Genomic DNA, 22,471 nt, shown 5'->3' with positions numbered 1-22,471 from the left:
CTTGATGCGAACAGTGTAGAGCTGGCCATGCCCACCCAATAGGCCATACGCACTCTAGCCACGCCCACCCAGTAGGCCACGCCCACCCTGGCCATACCCACCCGGCCCCTTGAGGGCAACCGCAATGCTGATGCGGCCCTCAATGAAATTGAGTTTGACATCCCTGCAATAGATAATGAATTCCACAGACTGAATTTCAGGAGATGAAACAGTGTGATAGAAAGGTGATGAACTGTGAGATCTCAAGAGGAATATTACCGAGAGATAAAAGAAAGATGGAGAAAAGGACAAATACGTTTATTTGGTGCCTCCCTCACAAAAAAAAAGCTGACCTTAGATAAAAGATAAGTAAACGTGGACACAACAAAAGTATCTGAATTCATGGATAGTAGGGAAGATATGGATGGAAATTGTTCTGTCTTCCACAAAGAATGGCTTTATTCCAAATAATGTGTTAAATCCAGAGAGTCACACTTAGAAAATATATATATGTATATATTAGAAATTAGTGAGTTTGCTTGTGATTAAAGCCTCTGTCATTGCATTTGTTATATTTGGATCCAGGCCAGTATTGTCATTGGTCTGCTACACATTCATAGGTACTTAATTCATCAACTAAAGAAACATTTTTTTAAAACAATGAAAGCTCCTGAGGGACTTTCAAATTTACAGTGGATATAAAATGTGACAGTGAAGAGTGAGCAGACAGACATGCTGGTTGAGAAGCCGGTCAGCAGTATATCTTTTTCAGTAACCTGGTTCCTTGCTTTTATATTGCCTGTAAAATAAATTTGGAGAAAGCTTGCTCTCTAGTGATAACACAAAGAATTACATAAATTCCAAGTTTCTGTTTTTGGTAGGATAGGAAACAAAGATATTTATCAGTGGAACAGAAGAATTGTTAATGCATGCCCACATACAAAATACACAGAAAGGGGGAGGGCATTTTAAGTTACTCTACTAGTTTTAATAACATATTTTTCCCTATTTTTGGATCGTTACTTCATAAATGCAGATTTAAAGCAGACAGCATAACAGTTTTTTGTGAAACTTCCTCGTTTCTGCTGATTATTGCTAGAACTGAGTTATGAAGTAATTTTCACCTACCGTATATGCAACCGTTTGGTTTTATTCAAAGATGTACAAAGTATACATATACAATGAATCACAGGGATAGAGAGTATTAAACATCTAAGTAACAGACTTGGCACAATAAGACTGAGTAAAAGATTAATTTGATTTCTCAAAATATTTCTTGAAAGGAAATGTTCGAATTCGGTGACTTGCTGTTGCCAGTTGTTGTCAGTTATTGTCACTTATTAGCCAATCAGTTACTCCTTTTGCTTTTATGCCAACCTTGGCAGAAGAACAAGTGTAGTACAGTAGTGGCCAAAATTCTGGAAACCTTTTGAGGAAAGTGTACATTTGAGGTTTGATGGCTAATAACACCACCTTTGTTTGGAGTAGTACCATAAAACTATATATCAATGGAAAGATAATTTAATCAGGAATGTAATGCAACAGAGTTTGTTCAATTATCTGTCTTCTATGAAAAGCTATACCCAAATAACCAGAAAAAGAAAACACAACTTGCTTTAGGTTGATATCAGGTAGCTTTCCTTCATCTGATTGTAGCCAGTGAGCATGAGTGTTTAGAGAGCCAATCAGGTGTGATCCTGTTTTGGCAATGAGCCAAGTAGATCACAGAATTCAGTTATTGGTGTCATGTATTGAAGTTGAGAGGAGGACATTTGTCAGTGTGTTATGTGATCGCTATCAAGTTGGTTGGGTTTTTTTGTGTTCCTTCATTTAGTGAGCTTGTAAAATATAATAAAATTAAAGCAATGGTCGCCCAGAAAGCAATGTAAAATAGTATTATTAAGTGAACAAGACTACAGTTATAAAGAAATTAGAAGAAAAAATTAATTTAATTTAATTTATTGAGATTTCTATACCGCCCTTCTCCCAAAGGGACTCAAAATGGTGGAAACTTAACCAAAGATGGCATTTCTAAGTTTTTGAAGAGATATAAGGAGACTCAGTCACTACAAAACCACACTAGTAAAGGAAGGAAAAGGTGCACAACAGCAAATGATGATAGAAGAATTAAGAGACTGTGCCTACGTGACAGAAGAAAATCCTCTGGGTGTATACAAGATGAAATGGTGCAATGCAGTGTGAAGTTGAGTGCAAGGACTGTTTGGCGCAGACTGCAGGAATTTGGCCTAAAATCTAGAATTCCACAAAAAAGCCACTTTTATCTCTCAAACAAAGGTTGAAAAGACTAAACTGGGCTAAAACCCGTGTTACCTGGACAGAGGAACAATGGGACAGTGTTATTTGGAGTGATGAGACCAAGATCTCCCTGTTTGGTAGTGATGGCATAAAATACGTAAGGAGAAAAATCGGAGAAGATTTGCATCCTGATTGCATTACATGGACCATGAAACACCCAGTGTTATGATCTGGGATTGTATGACATCAAAAGGTGTGGTCAGAATTTGTGTGATTAATGTAAATATAAATGGCCAAAAATACATTAATGAAATACTTGAGCCCAAACTGAAGTCTTCTGCACATGATCTTTTCCAAGACAATGAAGCATTTATATTTCAACAGGATTCAGCTCCATGTCATGCTCCTGCTCTGTGCAAAAAGTGGTTTCAAGATAATCATATTCCACTGCTGAAATGGCCTGGGAATAGGCCAGACCTTAACCCAATTGAAAATCTATGGAACCGACTAAAGAAACTTGTTAGTCAGAAATGACCCAGCAATAAAACCCAGTTAATAGAAGCAATCATTCAATCTTGGTTTCACATTATAACAGCTGCAGAACTAAAGGACTTGGTTCACTCCATGGGAAGACATTGTAAGGCCATAATTCATGCTAAAGTTTACCCAACTAAGTATTAACTGACATGGTGATAATTTTTGTATATCTCATTTTTTTTCTATGGTGATAATTTTTGTATATCTCGTTTTGTTCTACGTGTTTCACTTTTCTTCTTTAAAACTGCTATTCTAATAGCAAATCCTTCATAAAAGTTATTGCATTACATTCTTCATTAAATTATCTTTCCATTGATATATAATTTTATGGTACTACTGCAAAAAAAGTGGTGTTATTAGCCATCAAACCTCAAATGTACACTTTTCCCAAAAGGTTTCCACAATTTTGGCCACTACTGTAAGTCCTCAGGCTTGGCTATGATCCATCTTTGGTTCATTCCTGTACTGTATAACGAAATATATTTTAAAAAGTCAATAAGTAAGAGGACTAGTTCCTTGGCTTCTATTGAGATCAAGGATACAGTTGAGTGACTTTCATATTCCGAGCAGATATTGGAAAAATTGTTTGGGATGACTAGTTGCCATCATTATTACAATTCAGTTAAGTAATTAAAGGGTTCTGTTACATATTCTTATAGTTTTAGTGTAATGCTTCAATGGTTGCAAATTGTGTTGAGTTATTTTGGTTTTTAAAAAACCCCACATTTTTATATATTTGATGTTAAACAAAAATATTAGATAAAGTATCCCTATTCAGAGATAAGGAACGACTGTACCATGAAAGCAAGTGCCCAAGCACACCTATTCTGTGTTATTATATATCTTGGACAATTGGCCTATCCTGAAGAACTATGCTTGCTTCCACAGGGGTGGCGGCCTTGGCCTCGTCCTGGCTAGTGCAGGCTTTGGGATGCTGACAGCGCCCATCATGGAACTTCACAACCAGAAAGGCTATTTCCTCCACCATGTGATTTTTGCTTGTTGCACCCTCATCTGCATTATCTGCATTCTCCTCTTGCCAGAGAGCAAAAACCAGAGCTTGCCAGAGAACATTCCACATGGTGAACATTATACCCGGCAGCCTCTCCTACCGCATAAGAAGGGGGAGCAGCCCCTGCTGCTGACGAACTCTGAACTTAAAGATTACTCTGGCCTCCATGATTCGGCAACCGTGAACGATGGGGTGACCGAGACCGTCACTGCCAATGGGATGAAAGCAATGTAGGAGGAGAAGGAGCAGGAGCATTTAGCTGTGGGTTTGCTTCTCATCCAAGATTTACAAACCAGTGAGAAGAAGGGATGGATACATACAGGGAAATTAGACTCTGCTGCTAAAGCCACTTCTAGGAATCTGTGATGGGGATACAAATTGCTTTTGGGCACAGTTATGGGGTGGGGTGGGGGGTGGGGAAATGCATCTTCAGAAAAAACTGGCTGGAGATCACTGTCCATTTATTTTCTTCCTACCATGAAATAGTTCTATTTATTTTGATGATTTTCCCCATGAAGCACTTTATTCTGTTCTTCTCTTGTTGACCATAAACATGAAGCCATGTTACTCTCCAGAAAAACAACCATTCCAGGAAAGAAATCATGAGGTGGTATGGTTTTGGTTTCATTTTACAGCTTATTTTGTTTTTACTAGAGGTATGAGGCATCTCTTGCTGCAACAATGAATTTGTTGGCTACTGACATTTTGAGTCATCTTTTTTTTCTCCTTGATCTCTCCAGATAATTAATATATCCTCCTTCCAAACTCCTAGTCCAGGGTTAGGCAACCTTGGCTCTTTTATGACTCGTGGACTTCAACTCCCAGAATTCCTCAGCCAGCATAGCTGGCTCCGGAATTCTGGGAGTTGAAGTCCACGAGTCATAAAAGAGCCAAGGTTGCCTAACCCTGTCCTAGTCCTACCTGCTGTGAAAGTGTGCACAGACAGCTATATTCCAACTGTGCTTTAGGTAGCAGAAAGAAAAGTTTGCATCAGAGGCCCTAGGGTATTTTTAACAGCTTTTAATTTAGAAGTTGAGGAATCCACATGTAAACTGCTGTTTACAGTAAAAAAAAAAACAACCACTGCACACAGAGGTAATTTTTTTCAAGAAGAGGTTAAATGGATAGGGTTTATAAGTGGGAGAGGTGTTTATTGATGCTTCTCTTAAAAGTCTGCTAATTAAGAACAAGAAGCCATTTCAAAAGGCACTACTTGATAATAAACAGTATCAAGAATTATTTTTTAACTTTGAAAGAAAGTAGTGCTTTTTAGAAAATTACCTCCAAGCTAAAAGTGGGGGGGGGGGGAATGATGGCAAAATAATTACTGGTTGTTCCAGAAGCCATGGGCTGGGATTCTAGCCAGCCCCAACACCATCATCCTTGTTCTAAGGACTATTTGATTCTGATGGATGAATGCAATGACTTAAAGATCAAGCTTAGGGGGTAAAATATAGGTAAAACAGAGAAGCAAGCAGTTGAAAAGGCCCCTTTAAGAAGATTTTGGAGCACCTTCCATGTGACATCTGAAGTAGGTTTTTCTAGGTTGCATATATTGTCAGCCAGCTGCCCTTTTTATTATTGAAACCTTACAAAATGGCCACCATAAGTGCACCAACACAAAATCCAAAGTGCTCTTGTAGGATTCTTCCTTTTTACCCTACAATAAAAGCCAAGGCCGGTATGATTACTGGGGTTGAAAACAGATTCTTAGCTCCCTGGTCCTAAATAAACCTGAAGGTAACTGCTCTTGAAACTCAGCAAGATCTGCTTCTGCATCAGCTGCGTTTAAGAGCAGGAAGCTAAAGAAACAGAACATCTCTTCCTTCCTTTTTTCCCACAGATTCATCAATAATATCTGCTGGCCATTTAAATCTCTGCTCTTGCTCAAGCCTTGGTTGTTTCAGCAGTGCTTCTTACGCAAGAGTCACACAAAGTCAGCTTCAGGCAAGATGATCTGAACTTGTGGCTAGTTAAAACTATTCCTACTCCCTTTTTACTAACATCACCATCACGCGACTGATTGCCCGACAGGACTGCCATTTAAACGAACACAGCAGCCAATTTGGTGATGTATTCACTTGGTGGTCATTTTGTTTGATGTATATTTTGCATTTGTAGGTAAAGTGTAAGGACCCACTTTTGTGCACCCATCCTTGTTATGCCCCTTTCTTTCTCTATATTGTCTGTTGACTTCTCTGTGTATCTTCTTCGTTCTCCTGTCACATTTGTTTTGTATAGATCAGAAGTGGGGAACCATGGCCTCTTTGTGACTTGTAGACTTCAACTCCCAGAATTCCTGGCTCAGGAATTCTGGGAGTTGAAGTTCACAAGTCATATCGGTCCACACCTCTGGTGTAGATTAGACCTGCATCCATTAGCAAGTATCACACAGCTTCCAATGTTGATGGGCAAAATGGTTCTGCAGAAGAGATGAGACTTTTGAAATACTTGAAAAGAGAAATAATGTCATAAAGCTGCTAACACTCATTCACAGAATGAAAAGCATGGGGGAATCCTTTGTAAACACTCTGATGAGGAGGGAAACATAAAGCAACTGGGTTGTTCAGCTTCACAACTGTAGATTTCCCCCCTCAGTTGCTACTGCTGTGTTCACCTCAGTAGAACTTGTTTTTCCAGCTTTTTTTTTTGCACACTCTTAATAACCTGTCTGGTTTTAACAACATGACCACCCCTCCTCCATTAATCTCTTTGACATCACATTGAAAAAATACTGTAAGGCCCTTTGAATTGTGCAGTATTCATGTGCCAAATTTGTGTGACGCCTTTTGCCTTTTATATGATGCTTGTTATAAGTGATATATCAGGAACAACAAGTTTCTAGTATAAATTTATTTTTCAGTGGCGTGGGGCCTTGTGTGTTTTTGGGGAGGGGAATTTGTTATTGACATCCAGGCTCCAAGCAGACACAAAGCACTTTTGCACTCTGTATGCTGTGGAGTAGCTTTTTTTAATTCCCCACTCCTGTACATATAGTCTTTACTACAAACCATGCACTAATATAGGGAATTTCTTGCATTTTACCATGGTTCAAAGTCCCTGTTGCGTTCATTGTCGCCTACAATCCTCAACACTTTCTGATGTGATGCTCCTTAACTTTACAAACAAGCAGAGAAAGAGAGAGAACGGTTGAAGATTGTATATTGTAAAGTGAGAGGAGCACTTGGTGATTTTTTTTAAAAAAAGGTGTTTTTAAAATATGCTTTTTTATTATTTTGGCCTGTATCTGGTATTTGGAATTAATATGCTGTTATTTGTGCCCAGCTTACCTTGCAATTTGCCTCACTTGAGTCCTCACGGCATTTTTGTTGAAGGTAGCTTTGTTTCTAGTAAATCATATTGCACACCTAATTCAAATTACTATTGGATGAAGTAAGTGGGCATAAAATTATCCACTGGGCCACAGGACTCTACTAAATATGCTCACGTGCAGCCCTGGATTATGAAGACTACTCATAAGAGCTTGACCTACCTGAACTTTGATCCATTTTCAAGGACTCACAGAAGTTTGTGACAGTTGTGGTGGGTCTCTGCTGCTATCTCCTCCAAAAACAAAACTGCACATTGCTGGGGGCTTGCTTATAGCAAACCATTGGCAATATTTTTCCATAGCATCCCATTCAAGTATTCTTCTTAAGACTGGACTACTACATACTTGGCCCTAGGTTGTTTCTGGGAAATCAACTATTGCAACCTATCAAGCATTTGGGCAGGTCTTCTGTTTTTACAGCTTTAGCATATCCATAGACGTTGGTGGCCCCTAATTTAGAGCTAATTGCACACACGCAACCAGAAGTGTGTAACTTTGATAAACTGTCAGGCAGTCACACAGGACTTGGGTATATTTATTTATTGGGCTTTATTCAAGCCACAGTAAATTACAAACCAAGCAAAGCATTTTGATGTTTTAGTATTTCCAGTGCGTGTGAAACTTTGCAGGTATGTGGTGTACAATTTCATTCTTCTTGTTAAGTCTGAAAAACAGGTTTTATTAGTCTTTCTGCTCTTCAAAACTGAATGGAGACCAGCAAGAATGAGTCATGTACCAGGAAGATCCATTCTCCACCTTACCTTTTTAGCACAAAGCTATCTTTAACTGGGTGGTATCTTCTTTTTTTCCCTGTTGTTTTCAACTGGTAAGCCAGTTTGAATGTTCATTTGGGACAGAATGGCAATACATGTATCAAATTCAAGTTTAAAAAGAGTTAACAATGTTTTTCTCTAATAGTTTGGAAAAGGTTGATCAACAAGAACACCATCACCCATTGCAAATGGGAGTCCGTCATCTGGCAATTCCTTTCAATGGGTCTAGGTTCAGCAGGAGTGGTAGGAAACTTGTGTCTGCGCATATACTGCAGCATGGGTATAGTTCGACTGCTACTACCACACTCGTATACTGTGAGAATGGCTTGAACGCTTCCATTAAAAATGGATCATTTGAGACCAATCATGTATCTGAGGCCATTTTGTCCTGTGGTGACCAAGCAACAACACACACCAGTGCCACAACGCCCTTTCCCTGCAGCAGCCTTGAAGCTTAGCAATCTGCAGAACCCCAGAATGTGCTCTGTCAGATCAGCTTCTGCTACATCACCACAAGCTGTTGCAATGGGTTATACCAAAAGGGGAGGGATGCTCTCTAGTTGCACAGATTTCAAGACCAGCTTTAGCACAAGAATGCCTGAAAACTGACTGCTACAGGACACAGATCAAATCCTTGGTTCTTGCCAAATTAAAAAAAAATGGCATATCTTGTTTGGCAGTTTCCTAGAAAACCAAAGGGGAGATCTTAAGAACCATGGCAGCCAGACTTTCAGCTAGAAACCTCTACCAGACTGCCTGTCCCTGGAAGAAAGAAAGAAATCCTAGTATTTATCCAAACAGGGAAGCCATCAGTATCTGTTCCGTTCACTTCAATTTTTCTAGTTCTGCTTTTGGTAATTCCAAGTTCAGCCATTTTTTTGTAGGTTATGTTTGTAGCCTTGAAAATAATTTATTAGAAACCTTTGTAATAGCCAGAAAGTTCAGATCGAAATTGAACATTACAAGTCTTTCTGTGCCGCTTGTATCAAAACATTTTGAAAATGGCGTAGAGAACCTTGTTATGGATCATTGTGAGAATGAATTCTTATGAATATTCTGAATTGTTGGCTATTTTTTTTTAAATTACCAACTATTTCTGTTGCCAGATCCTAAAGCCAAACTAAAGACAAAAAAAGTCACCAAATTCAGAAGTGCCACTAAAATGAACTCTGAATGTCATATCAAGTTGCATCTGTAGGTGGGACAGAAAGACAAGTGTGGAATATGGTTCACACTTGATTTTTTTTAAAAAATAAAAGTTAACAAAACCTCATTTTTTTCAATGTACTGTGTGAAAACCTTTTGGAACCGAGTAGTGTGCTATGTCTGTAATGGATGACATCCCCACCCCTTCCCTCAATTTCTGATGATGTTTTCTTGACTAATAGTTGTTACTGTACTTTTTTTTTCATCATGAGTAGTTGGTGCTTCTTCATAGCACAAGCTTAACAATCAACTACTGAAGAACAGTCTTAAAAGCTAAATGTCTGCATGATGTTACACCCGTTGTACCTACTGAACAACTTTGTATGTAAATGTACAGGAATAAAAAGACGTTGCTCCATTTCTGCTGGACTCGGTGCCCGTCTGTCTTGTTGGCATTACGCCACTTTGCACTATTACAAATGCTGCTTTGCCCAAAGTTGCTTTTGGGCTTCTCTTCAAGACAACTCTCACTCAAATGCAAGATCTCGTAAGATCTAGGCAAGACCAGGCAAGCTCTAAATGCCCTACTGCGGGTTTTTTATTTTTTGGCCTTCCACAGAGACCTCCCCACCCCCCTTGCCTTGCCACAAACACCTCCCTTTTTTCTATTCAGAATAGAATCAGGGTGACTAAATGAAGCTGAGCATTTACTGGCCGGATGCCTTTCCTGATACCTACATAGAGATTCGCAGAAAATATTTTGTCTTTGTGCTCTAGGACAGAAATATCTGCCCCTAGCTAGGATTAAACTCTCAACCTTCCAAGTGCAAGGTGAGCAACTTCACCACCAAAATTCAGCAGCTGGAGGATTATGTAAATAAGAAGGAAAATAAGCTATTGAAGTCTTCAATGCCTTTAATACAGCTATTATACTTTCAGGGAAAACTCCTGAAAGCCAAGCAAAAAAGTCAGATCTGATTTAGGGCAACTGATTGGCAGCTTGAGGCAAAGAATACTGGGTTAAATAGACTTTTGCCATTATCTAACAGAGTAGATTTGACTTTCTTAAGTATAGGTTTTAGAAGTTTGGAAAACAAAAAAAAACAACACAAACTTGTCCTGCAAAACTTGTCCCTAAATAGCCTCTAGGAATTATGCAGCAATTCTATAGAAATAGAGTTAAACTTGTTCTCTCAGTTGCAGTGAAAGTTTGCCAATATTTTTATTTTATTTTATTTTAATTCCATTTATATCCCGCCCTTCTCCAAAGACTCAGGGCAGCTTACAAGCTTAGCAGTAGCCTTCATTCTATGTATATGCCTGCTTATTAGGGCTTTCACACACACCCCCAAGCGGCATTATTACAAAGTCAGCTTAATTGCCCCCAACAATCTGGGTCCTCATTTTACCTACCTCGGAAGGATGGAAGGCTGAGTCAACCTTGAGCCTGGTGGGATGCGAACCTGCACTAAGGACCCAGATTGTTGGGGGCAATTAAGCTGACTTTGTAATAATGCTGCTTGGGGGTGTGTGTGAAAGCCCTAATAAGCAGGCATATACATAGAATGAAGGCTACTGCTAAGCTTGTAAGCCGCCCTGAGTCTTCGGAGAAGGGCGGGATATAAATGGAATTAAAATAAAATAAATAAAAATAAATAATTGCAGGCAGCTGGTGTTACTTAAGGAGGCATTAGCCCACTGCTCCACCAAGGCTCTGTTATGACATAAGGAGCACAATTTACTTACAAGCCTTTCGCTGAAATTTCCACTGTAAACCAGGGATTCTTAAGTTAGGGTCCAGAGGTCCCTTGGCAGTCTGTGCATAGGTTTTAGGGGGTCCATAGACCTGGATCGGCAAAACATTCTAACTTTATTTCACTAAATTTAACTGAAATGTAGCTTGTCTTGTAATTGAATTAATGGATGAATCACAAAGCAAATACAGTATTACATATTGGTTTATTGTTTTAACTTGACAGCATAAGTGGTTCTCTTTATAATACAATCTACATCTAGCTATCTTACTTTATACATTGAAATTCATTTTTCGGACTTTGTCTCCTTTTCTGCCTCATCCCAGATGTTCTTCTAGATATTTTCCCCTTTCCTGAAAAAAAATGTAAGCCAGCTCACAGCTGGTGCCCATAAAATGGGAAAGTAGTAAAATCCAATTGTACATCATTCCGTTAAAAATTGCTAGGGAAACTAATAAAACTGTACACTTATTAAGTCTTTTTCCTTGACTTTGTTTGCTATGGGCATATATTCTGCAATGAATCCATTTCAAATCTGATACTTCCCACTGAAGAGATTCATTTTATCATTGATTGGATGGCACAGAATTATTACGCATGATTAGAAAATTCAAAATAGATCTATGTCATATCAAGCAGAAACAGTAGGTGGCGACATCTGTCAAATGTTGCTGCACTATATTCTCCCAACAGGAATATCTGAGCAGCTGAATACTTCTTTTCCTTTCCTTTTATTATATATGTAGATTAATTCATTAGTTCAAAAAGAAGCTTAATCAAACTGAATGCATTCTGCCATCCCAAACATATAGCTCAGCGACAAAAAAAATGACTTTTTTTAAAAAAAAAATCTTAGAAAAACAAAATATGTAACTATCCCAAACTAAAATTTGTCTGGGAAAGTTGCCATTTCCTCCTTGATACGATTTTCTACAAGTAGTATGAAGCTGCTGTCGGTATTTTGAACGTTATAGCTGACAAAAATCTGTTTTTTAGTCTTGCTGGCTAAAACATAAACAAAGCACAAGTCTATCAACCTTTGAAGGAAGGCATAGCAGAAATCAAATGCTATCATGTGTTTCTCCCAGGTCCAAAGCTGACAAAGACAGATGTGAGTTTGGGAGGCAATTGCTTTACATTTGGAACAAATGCCCCACATAACATTTTGGGAGTTCTTTGGGATAAAAGGCTTACTTTAAACAGGAATTGAATTGCTTTCAACATCCCCAGGTGTTATCTGGAAAGCAGCATTATTTAAAGCAGAGCTGGGGAACTTGGCCCCTTTATGACTTGTGGACTTCAACTCCCAGAATTCCTGTGCCAGCATGGCTGGCTCAGGAATTCTGGGAGTTGAAGTCCACAAGTCATAAAAGGGCCATAGTTCCTCACCCCTGATTTAAAACAATAAAAATTAAAGAGGCTCAAAGATTGATGAAAGCTCACAAGATTTATGATGATCCCATAAAATCTGGGCCATTATTTTTTTAAAAAACTTTTCTATCATGGTACCCAGCAAATACAAAGGCTGTCAATTAAGCCCAACCTGTGTGGTCATAGATTTTTTCCCCCTCAGTTTCCCTGTGTTAAGTTTTTTAAATCCATGCACATACATACCTAGTCTTTGAGCTAAAGAATTTGAGGTGTTGTCAGAAGCATTGCCAAAAAGTAAGGTAGATGCCGGAATGGAGTCCTGGAACGAAGAAAAAGTTTAGGAGCAATTCTGTGCACTCACACATACACAGATCCTCTACTCAGGCAAAAAATATTGCTGTAATTAAGGAATTTTCCCAATGCTGATGCTACCGAAGATACAGTTTTTACATGAACCTTTTACTTAATATTTCTTTTCTAAAAACCTTATTCCAAAGATGCATGAAAAGAACAGAAGTGCTAAAATGAAAGGTCACAAAGCAGAGAGCTCATATCTAACTAGATTTAATGCCTTTAAGAGCCAGGCGTGAGAGCAGGGCAAATCAAATTAAACTGAACATATACAGTACATACTCATAATTATCTTTCAGGTTCTGCAGTATTATGTAGCAGTGTTTTCACAGTGTTAAACATTATGTTCCTACCAGCATAACAAACTCTTACAGGAAATCCTTAACTTACAACCATTTGTTCAACAATCATTCAAAGTAGCTGAGCAAAAGTTCCTACAACTGTTCCCTAAAGCAGAGGTGTCAAATTCGCAACATCACGTGACATGTCGTAACGAATTGCAACTTTCCCCCCATTGCTGGCAATGGAGTGGGCACGGTTTTGGCGTGACGCATCCAGCCCACAGGCCAGCAGCTTGATATACCTGTCCTAAAGTTACAGCTGCTGTAGGGGCCCCTGAAGTCACATGACTGAGATCTGGGCATTTCGCAAATCATTTATACTTACAACTGGTTGCCAAGTGCCCCACAATCATGTGATACCATTTGCAATTTCTCCTTATGGCTACCCCAGAGACTCACTGGAGAAGCCATCAGGGAATGTCTCTCTGCTCTGGGGTTGAAAATCCTGCTTGGATTTTATCAGGGAGGATTTTAAGCCTCACAATGGAAAGAAAAGAAAATGTCCGTTCTGGGGATGAAAATTCTCTCTCCAAAATCCAATTCTCTCTCGAAATTCCAATCTGACCAGAGAGACTTGCCTCTCTCTCCACCCTGGGGCTGAAAATGCTCCCTGTCAGATTGTTTCTAAAGGCACTCCTTACGGTGGACTCCATTGGCTTAACGACCTACAAAATTGCTTAATGACCACAACCAAGAGTGCCAGGATTGCAGTTGTTAAGCAAAACAGTCATGTGACATCTCACTTACTGACCACATCACTCAACAATTAAGATTCCAGTCCAATTGTGGTTGTAAGTCAAGGACTACCTGTGCAACGAACTGGAGAGTAGCTTAGTTTTATACATACGGTAACTATTTTTGTTTCTTTCAACAAACATTCAACACACCCACAACTATTCTCACATTGTTTGTCCATAAAGCATATTACAATATCATGATGCACAAATTCATCTGTATAATCTGAAATTCATTGTTCCATTTTCCCTGTCAAACACAACCACCTTGGGTTTTGATACAGTAACCACATGTTCCTTACTGCATCACACAATATAGTTAATCTCTGCAATCATTCAGATTCTGTCAATTACAAGGTATCATCTGCATTCAAATGTCCACATATATTTATATCCTTTACCAACAGACTTTTGCCATCTATAAATGTGTGCCATGGATGAATGAGGGATGTCATTCTTACCTAGGTATATGTCTACAGTGTCACAATTCAAGTACAAAAGGTAATTGTGGCACATGATTCATCACTATACCACCATCGTAATTAGGAGCAGATATCTATGCCATTATAACAACAGGCACTCCTTACACATTTATCCATGAATACTTTTATTCCTAGGCATAATTTGCTCTCATTATGCATATATGCCAACAATCTTTAGAAGCTCCTGTTAAAAAAACTACAAAACAGTAGCCAAATGGAGTTTCTTCTGGGCAACAACAAAAACTGTACAAAAAGTACTGTGAAATAATAAGCACTGATTATAGATAATTGGTACATAAAATGTTGTATATAGCCTTTTTTGACACCAATATCAGCTCAATCCTGTGGCCTCTTAGTTTCAGAAACTAAGATACATTAGAATCATAGGGCTGGAAGGTACCTTAGAGGTCTTCTAGTCCAACCCCCTGATGAAGGCAGGAGTCTTATACCATCCCAATCAAATGGCTGTCCAGTCTGTTCTTGTAAAACCTCCAATGTAGAAGCGCCCATAACCATAGGAGTCAAGCAATTCCACTGATTAATTGTTCTCACTGTCAGAAAATTTCTCCTTTCTTCTAGATTGTATCTCTCTCTAACAAGTTTCTACCCATTTCTTCTTGTCCTGCCTTTTGATGCTTTGGAGAATCCCCTCTTCTGTGAGACAGCCCCTCAAATCCTGGAAGGCAGTTATCATGTCCCCCCATTAACCCTTCTTTTCGATAGGCTAGCTAGCTAGACATACCTAGCTCAACTGTTTCCTGATATAAAACGAACATAGCCTGAAAATTAGGGTAGCATCAGATTCACTGATGCTTAACCGATAAGCATGCAAACCTATCAAGTTATGACTCCACCGATATGAGAAAACATGTCTTGCATCCCCAAATGACACAGAACCATAATGCAGTGTAGCTCTGAGTGATGTACAAACCCGCAGCTTAGCCTCAATGATGATTGCTGAGGCTGTCAAAGCAAACTATCTCAGTGATCATCAATCCCAGGGTCCATTCCTGGGGGGGGGGGAATAGAAAACCCCATTCTTTATTTTGGTGCCGGAAACTTGGAAAACAGATTTCCTGACCTACCTAGAGTTGAGACCAGGCCCTCTTCAAGTTCTTTTCTTAGCAAGAATTTGGAAGTGGGCTGCTCCTGCTCACCTATACAAAAATGATTCCAAGGGCTGGGGATGAAGTGCCCCACCTCAGGACCCTCTAAGAGGGGTGGTGCACTTTTCTTAGGAGAGTATTTTAAGGTCACGATGTCCTTGTGGGAATAGTGGGAATCAACCTCTGGGGAAACACAGGTAGTCCTTGACTTACAACAGTTCGTTTAGTGACTGTTTAAAGTTACAACGGCACTGAAAAAAGGGATTTATGACCATTTTTCACCTCAGCACAGCAATGTTAGGGAAAAAAAAGACCACGGGTTGCGTCTGCGGAGAAAATGATTGCTAGCTATGTTGGGAGCCAACCGGCAGCTAACCCCACTTTGCAATATGATGTGCATCGTCTGCAACTTCCTTTATCCTCGCCACCCAGGCTGCAACCCCAGAGGGGCAAAAGGTCCGGAACTCACGCGGGGGGTGCACATGGCCACCGCCAAGTTGCTGAGCTCCGGGCCGTCCCCGATCCAAAGGAAAAGCGAGTCCTGCAGGCGCATGGCGTGGAAGTGCACCAGGTGCTCCGCTAAACGTCCGCAAAAATTGTGCAGCGAGATTCCCCCTTCCTCATCCAGCGGGACGGGAGCCGAAACCCGCTCGGTGGCGTTTCCTTTTCCCGGTTCCTGCGCTCCCTCCATCGCCGCCACTCAGCAGCCGTCGCTGGCAATGGTAGGCCAAAGCAAGCGATCCCCGATCGCGCCGGCACTTCCCGGCAGCTTCTGCTTGTCAATTGGCCAGAAGCGGGCGTGGCCCTCGATTACTTTTTGTCTTTCTTCAAGCGGCATCTTGACTTACGTGGCTTTCGACTTCATTTTCTTTTCTTTTCTTTTCTTTTAATAACACGCTGAACCATTAATGGTTAGCTTAGGTTAAATTCACCCATCGCTGGCCATAACCACAGTTTAGACCACCTTGTTGTGCAATCTTTAGCTTGAGAAACTGTAAGTTACTTCAAAAGAGGTTTGGCGTTTAAGTTGCAGTCCTGTCCGTTCTTACTGCACAAGGAAATTATGATTGGCTTCTTTAACCCGATGTTCTGGAAAATTGGTATCATGAAAATGACAAACAAGCAGATCAGAGAAGAAAGGCAGATCAAGAAATGGATAAGAACTCTGCTGCTGAAATGATCTTAATTTTGAGTCAAGGTTTCCAGATGTCTGACAAAAAAGACACGCCCTCTTTTTTCTCTTCATGTTCTGTCTTGCAGGCAAAGTCTTAAAATCATCCTTTTGAGTGTCTTTCTTATTCCTGGTTGTTGGGCAAAATCGTATTGACAAGCAACACTTAGACAAGCAAAAATAAGGGATGCTCCATTCAGTCAGCAAAACCAATGCCTTGTGATTGATGACTGCAGTTCCGATTGCAAACGCCTTGCTAAATTGTAATGAAAGGAAATCAATAGAATCACCAGCCCAATACGATATAATTTCAGAAATATTCCAAATTATTGTGCAATGGAGAAAAGGATTAGATTCAATGGATTAGGTTCATTAAAAACAATGCCTGAAGGACTGACATTTATGATATCATTGAAGAGGAAGCAAATAAAATACCCAAAATGTAAAACAGAAAATAAGGCAAAATAATTCTGTTGATATACTGAAAATATCCAATAAAAGGCAGAATGTAAAAGGCGATAGAAACAGACAGAATTTTGCCTCAGTAAATCTTTTCAGGGAAAACAAGAAGAAACAAAGAGTTCTATAAACAATGCAAAGAACAAGCAAATAAGAGAGATGAAAATTAGAAAAAAAAATCTCTAAAAATATATTTGGGCAACGATGAGCATGACAAAAGACAAAGAACACAGAGTTACTGGAGAAAAAAGAACATGGTGCAAATGTATGGAGTAACTATCAAATATATGGAATAAATAATCTCCCAATCACTGATACATACAAGGTTTGGTTACTGAACTACAGCCAAACATTCTGCAAAAGTAATCTAAAGGGTCCTATAAAATATTACTACTAACAAAGCTGCAGGCGCTGAATATTTACCAGCTGTACTTTTATAATCCTACAAGAGGGTGATACGGTTAAAGTGCTACTTGTGGTTTGTAAGCAGGTATAGAAAATAGAGCAGTGGCCAAGGGATGGCAAAAGATCAGTTTATAGGATAGTGCAAAATAATGTTAATAGAACCACACTTAATCTCATCTTCTACTAAGTTAATAGTTTTGCCATTAAGATTTCAGTAATGCATGGAATGAGAAAAGCCAGATGTACAAGCCGGATTCAAAAGAGGCAGAAGGACCTGAGATCATATTGGTAACATTTGGTGCCTGGAAGAGAAAATGGAGTTCCAAAAAGATGTCTAATTTATTTCATGGGTTATATTGAGGCTGTTGATTATGTAGACCAGACATGTTAAACACAAGACCCGGGGGCCAGATCCGGCCCGCGAAATGGTTTCATGTGGCCCGCGAAGCCATCCTGGAAACAGTGAGGGAACGGCCCCCACTGCCTTGGCCCTGGCCCAGAGACCCTCCTTCTGCCAGAGACCCTCAGATCTGTCCCACTCCTGCCCAGGCCCCCATAGGCACCCTTGATGCGAATGATGTAGAGCTGGCCACGCCCACCCAGTAGGCCACACCCACCCTGGCCATACCCACCCGGCCCCCTGAGGGCAACCGCAATGCTGATGCGGCCCTCAATGAAATTGAGTTTGACACCCCTGATGTACACCATAGTAGATTGTAGGCAATCTTTAAGAACATAAATTGTGCTGCCACCACGTGGTTGTTTGGGGAAATTATAATATGCTATCTTAACCTGGTCAGTCAACTCCTCCTTCCCTATGACATATTTCCTCCTTCTAACCATGTGCCTTACACCCCTCCCCTTTCTGGGATGGACTTCCTCCTTCTTCTCCCTGGGGACTCTCCTCCTCCATAACCGGCAGACACACGTGCTCCTCCATAACCGGCAGATTTCACGTGCAGACACTGTGAGTCGTAACTGTCTTTTGACCTTTAATTACCGTCCATACATCATTTGTCTACACCTTGTCTGCTGTAATCTCATCTGCATGCAAATAAAGGTATTTCTGGATGATCAAGGTATTTCATGAGTTCTGCTATCTGGAAAAGAGCTGTTAACAGTGATAACATCTGCTTATACAGACCAGCACAGGGGTCTTAACAAAGGGATCAATCACAATACAGCAGCTTGATCCAGAATAGTCAAAAGACAGTTTGAACTCCTTGCCTGCCTGCAATAAAAAAGGAGATGATTTAATTCGCCATTCTCCAGCTGATTCTGCAAGAGACAGAGTCGTGCTTCTGGGATTTGTGTTTCTGTGAACTGTTGTCTCTTCCTGTTTTCCTGAGGAGACCAGCCAAAAGACCTGTTAAAATCTTACTGCCTTTTTTTGCCATTGAATTTCTAGCCAGCGTCTTAAAGTAATTTGGAGAGACTTTGAAATGCAAATGGATTTCTGCTCAGATCTACTTTGAATGTTTACAAATGTTCCTAATTGCAAAGAGAGACTGTTTGTAATCTTCAAGCCTTTGTGAAATCAAATGCAGGACCAAAAATTTCCCTGTCTGTCTTCTCCAAAGGGAAACTGCCTTTTCCCCAAATTGGACTGGGAAGATCACAGACATCCTGTGTTGCAAACCCAATTTGTGTTTAGATCTGAATTTTACTCAAAAAAGGAAAAAAGTTTGTCAGTTTGCTAAACTCTCTTTGTTTAACAGACTGCTGAGAGCAGCCATAAAAGGGCCATAAAATAATTAGTTGCCTTGGTAACCAAGCCCCTGGTTTACTGCTGAGTGAAAGAGGCCCTTACTCTTGGAATGCAGAAAGTAAACAGCAAGCTTGGATTTATGTTAAAGCAAACAGCGACCCCTAGAGGTCGAAGGGTGAACTTCGCTGCAGTACCCACTCACGCAAGCAGCACCCAGGTGGCTGCGCAAAGCTGAAAACTGTCTGTACATTGGACTTTGTTTAAACCCTGCTTAAGCTGCAATCTGCTTAAACAGACAGTACCTTTTTTTTTGCAAAATGTCTAGACAAGGCTCTGAACACTCTTTTATCACTGAATCAAAAGAGATGCATCATGTTTCAGACCTCACAGACATTCAGGGAGCTGAGTGTGCTGATTCTGCTGTAAAACCCAAGCGTACAGTAAGACCACCCCAGAACTGCAAAGGCCTGCACCTCCTCAACACTACAATGTAGGTGCGTCAACTGTACTTCCTACAGACAGCACACAGATCCCAAGCCTACAAAAGCCTGCACCTCTTCAACGCCACAACACAGGTGCACCAACACTTCAAACTGCATCACTTCTTGCCAATGACAACGTAACTTCCAGCAATGAACAACGGTTGAATCGACAGCCAGCACAAGCCTTAGGGACTACACCACAGCTAGACGCTATTGCAACAGCTTTCTATGCGGGTATACCTCACCCTTATTCACCAGAGAACTTTTACGCCCAAGGGGTCCCACAAGTTTCTTTGGCATCAAGGAGTGATACATCACCGCAGCTGAATGCTCTTGCAACATCATCCTATCCTGGCATACCTCACCCTTATTCACCAGAGAGCTTTCACGCCCAAGGGGTCCCACAAGTTTCTTTGGCATCAAGGAGTGAGAGATCAGACCATTCTGACTGCGCCAGACATATGACTGTGCAAGAGCGGAAAGAGGTTCTCCAAAAACTTGGAATATGCTACAGGTGCTGGGCTTCATATGATCATTTTGCTAAAGATTGCAAAGCCTTTGTCAAGTGCACAGAATGCAACAGTGACAAGCACATTACAGCTATGCATCCTGCTCCACTTCCAGGCAATCCACAGCAACCACCTGCATCCAACCCTGCTTCAAACCATGGCGGGGAGCAACTACGTCATGCTCCAGTTACAAATGTGTCATCTTCATGCACCGAAGTGTGTGGGAAAGATTTCACTCACAAATGCTGTGCCAAGATATGTCTAGTCAAGATATATCCAGAGGGTCAGCCCGAGAAGGCTGCCAGGATATACGCCATAATAGATGAGCAGAGTAACAGATCCCTGGTCAAACTCAAATTCTTTGATATCTTTGGCATAGAAGGACATGCAACACCATATACGCTCAACACCTGTTCTGGTTGTGTGGAGACTTCTGGCAGAAGAGCTGATGGGTTCATGATTTCTCATATCAAAGCGCTTAAGGGCATACCATTGCCATCATTGGTTGAGTGTGACCAAATACCAGACAACAGAGAAGAGATTCCCACCCCAGAAGCTGCGTATCACCATCCCCACTTAAGGCACCTGGCTACTGAGATTCCACCAATGGACATGAATGCTGACATCTTGGTCTTGCTGGGAAGCGACATTCTCAGAGTTCATAGAATCCGCCAGCAGTGCGAAGGACCTGACGATGCCCCATATGCACAAAGACTTGACCTAGGCTGGGTAATAGTGGGAGATGTATGCTTAAACAGGATGCGCACACAGTCTGAGATCAACTCCTTTAAAACTAACATCTTAAGCAATGGGCGTGCATCTCACTTCAGACAATATCCTCACCACTATGAAGTGAAGGAGAAGCCTCTTGACATCATCCAGGTATCTGATTTTACCTCTGTCACCTGTGATGACAACTTAGGCAGCACAGTGTTTCATACTACACGTGATGACAAGAGAATAGCCATGTCAGTTGAAGACAGAGAATTCACCAACGTGATGGACACTGCATTCTCCAAAGATATGTCTAACAGCTGGGTTGCACCTTTACCTTTTTGTACTACCAGAGTCGCAACCAAGCTCTATCTAGACTCCACTCACTACAACGAACATTAAAGAACAGGTCTAAAATGAAAGACCATTTCATTGCTTTTATGAAAAGGATGTTTGACAACGACCATGCTCAGCCAGCTCCACCTCTTCAAGAACATGATGAGTGCTGGTATTTGCCTTTCTTTGGTGTGTATCATCCACGCAAGCCAAAGCAAATCAGGGTAGTGTTTGACTCCAGTGCCAAGCATCAAGGTGTGTCCCTGAATGACGCTCTTCTCACAGGTCCAAACTTAACCAACAACCTTGTAGGTGTACTCATGAGGTTCAGAAAGGAACCCGTTGCCATAACCGCTGACATTGAGCAAATGTTTCATTGCTTTAAAGTAAGAGAAGACCATAATGCTGCTCCCCGCCATAATTTGAAGCAGGGTTGGATGCAGTTGGTTGCTGTGGATTGCCTAGAAGTGGAGCAGGATGCATAGCTGTAGCGTGCTTGTCGCTATCGCATTCTGTGCACTTGACAAAGGCTTTGCAATCTTTAGCAAAATGGTCATATGAAGCACAGCACCTGTAGCATATTCCAAGTTTTTGAAGAACCTCTTTCCACTCTTGTACAGTCATATGTCTGGCGTAGTCAGAATGGTCTGATCTCTCACTCCTTGATGCCAAAGAAACCTGTGGGACCCCCTTGGGCGTGAAAGTTCTCTGGTGAATAAGGGTGAGGTATGCCAGGATAGGATGATGTTGCAAGAGCATTCAGCTGCGGTGATCTCTCACTCCTTGGGAAATTATACATTATGCTAATTGGTCAGCCAATCCCTCCCCCTTTCTGATGTGTTTCCCCTCTATCTGAGCTAAACTTCCTGCTGCTTCCTGGCTCCGTGCCTGATCTCCTCCATAACTGGCAGATACACGTGCTCCTCCATTTCACGTGCAGACACTGTGAGTCGTAACTGTCTTTTGACCTTGAATACCGTCTATAAATCATCTGTCTACACATTGTCTGCTGTAATCTCATCTGCATGCAAATAAAGGTATTTCTGGATGATCAAGGTATTAATATTCCCCCCTTTCCACAAATTATGTCAATAATCAAATAGGCAGAGGAGAAGTTGAAATAGTAAAGACTTTATCTTGCTAGGATGAAGAGTTCACATGAACGGTGACAGTAGCCTTGAAACAAAGAAACATTCCCACTTGGAAGAATGACTGAGTCATTTCTAGAAAAAGTGCAGAGACCTCAATATTGACATTAAAGATATATATTGTCAAGGCCATATTTTTTGTATTTGTAATATGTAGCCCTGAAAGCTGGAACATCGGAAAGGCTTAAGGAAGAGAATTTGAATTATGATGCTGGAGACTATGAAATATATCATGAGGAAGAAGATATTGTTCACTACTAAATGAAGTTTATATATTTAAATATTTATTAATAAAGTTTAAATATAATATGAATGCAGGTGTTATTGGAGAAGACACTGGTTGATGGGGGGGAAAAACAAGCAATT

The 22,471-nt window shown here is 40.6% G+C and overlaps 2 protein-coding genes across 5 annotated transcripts in view; one reads left to right on the top strand and one right to left on the bottom strand.

Annotated features, from left to right (window-relative positions):
* The window catches only part of SLC22A23 (solute carrier family 22 member 23), a 109,731-nt gene extending 105,553 nt beyond the window's left edge, over positions 1-4,178 (top strand). For both annotated transcript variants that reach the window (XM_081324186.1, XM_081324185.1), the window contains one exon: positions 3,661-4,178. In XM_081324186.1, coding sequence (XP_081180312.1) covers positions 3,661-4,018 — 358 coding nt within the window. In that variant the 3' untranslated portion in view covers positions 4,019-4,178. The remainder of the gene's footprint in view (positions 1-3,660) is intronic.
* On the bottom strand, positions 421-15,906 carry PSMG4 (proteasome assembly chaperone 4). Of its 3 annotated transcripts, none has more exons than XM_081324187.1 (3): positions 15,643-15,906; positions 12,403-12,478; positions 421-778 (listed from the first exon to the last, which is right to left on the bottom strand). In XM_081324187.1, the coding sequence occupies exons 1-3, from the start codon at positions 15,862-15,864 to the stop codon at positions 612-614; spliced, it is 465 nt and encodes a 154-aa protein (XP_081180313.1). In that variant the 5' UTR covers positions 15,865-15,906; the 3' UTR covers positions 421-611. The 3 variants fall into 3 exon arrangements, with proteins under 3 accessions (XP_081180313.1, XP_081180315.1, XP_081180314.1); XM_081324189.1 differs by lacking the exon at positions 421-778 and adding an exon at positions 10,981-11,141; XM_081324188.1 differs by lacking the exon at positions 421-778 and adding an exon at positions 11,001-11,793.
* Positions 15,907-22,471: the final 6,565 nt, after the last annotated feature.

This window comes from Vipera berus (genome assembly GCF_964194415.1).
Source record: "Vipera berus genome assembly, chromosome: 3".
NCBI lineage: Eukaryota > Metazoa > Chordata > Lepidosauria > Squamata > Viperidae > Vipera > Vipera berus.
This window is presented reverse-complemented; position numbering and strand designations above follow the sequence as displayed.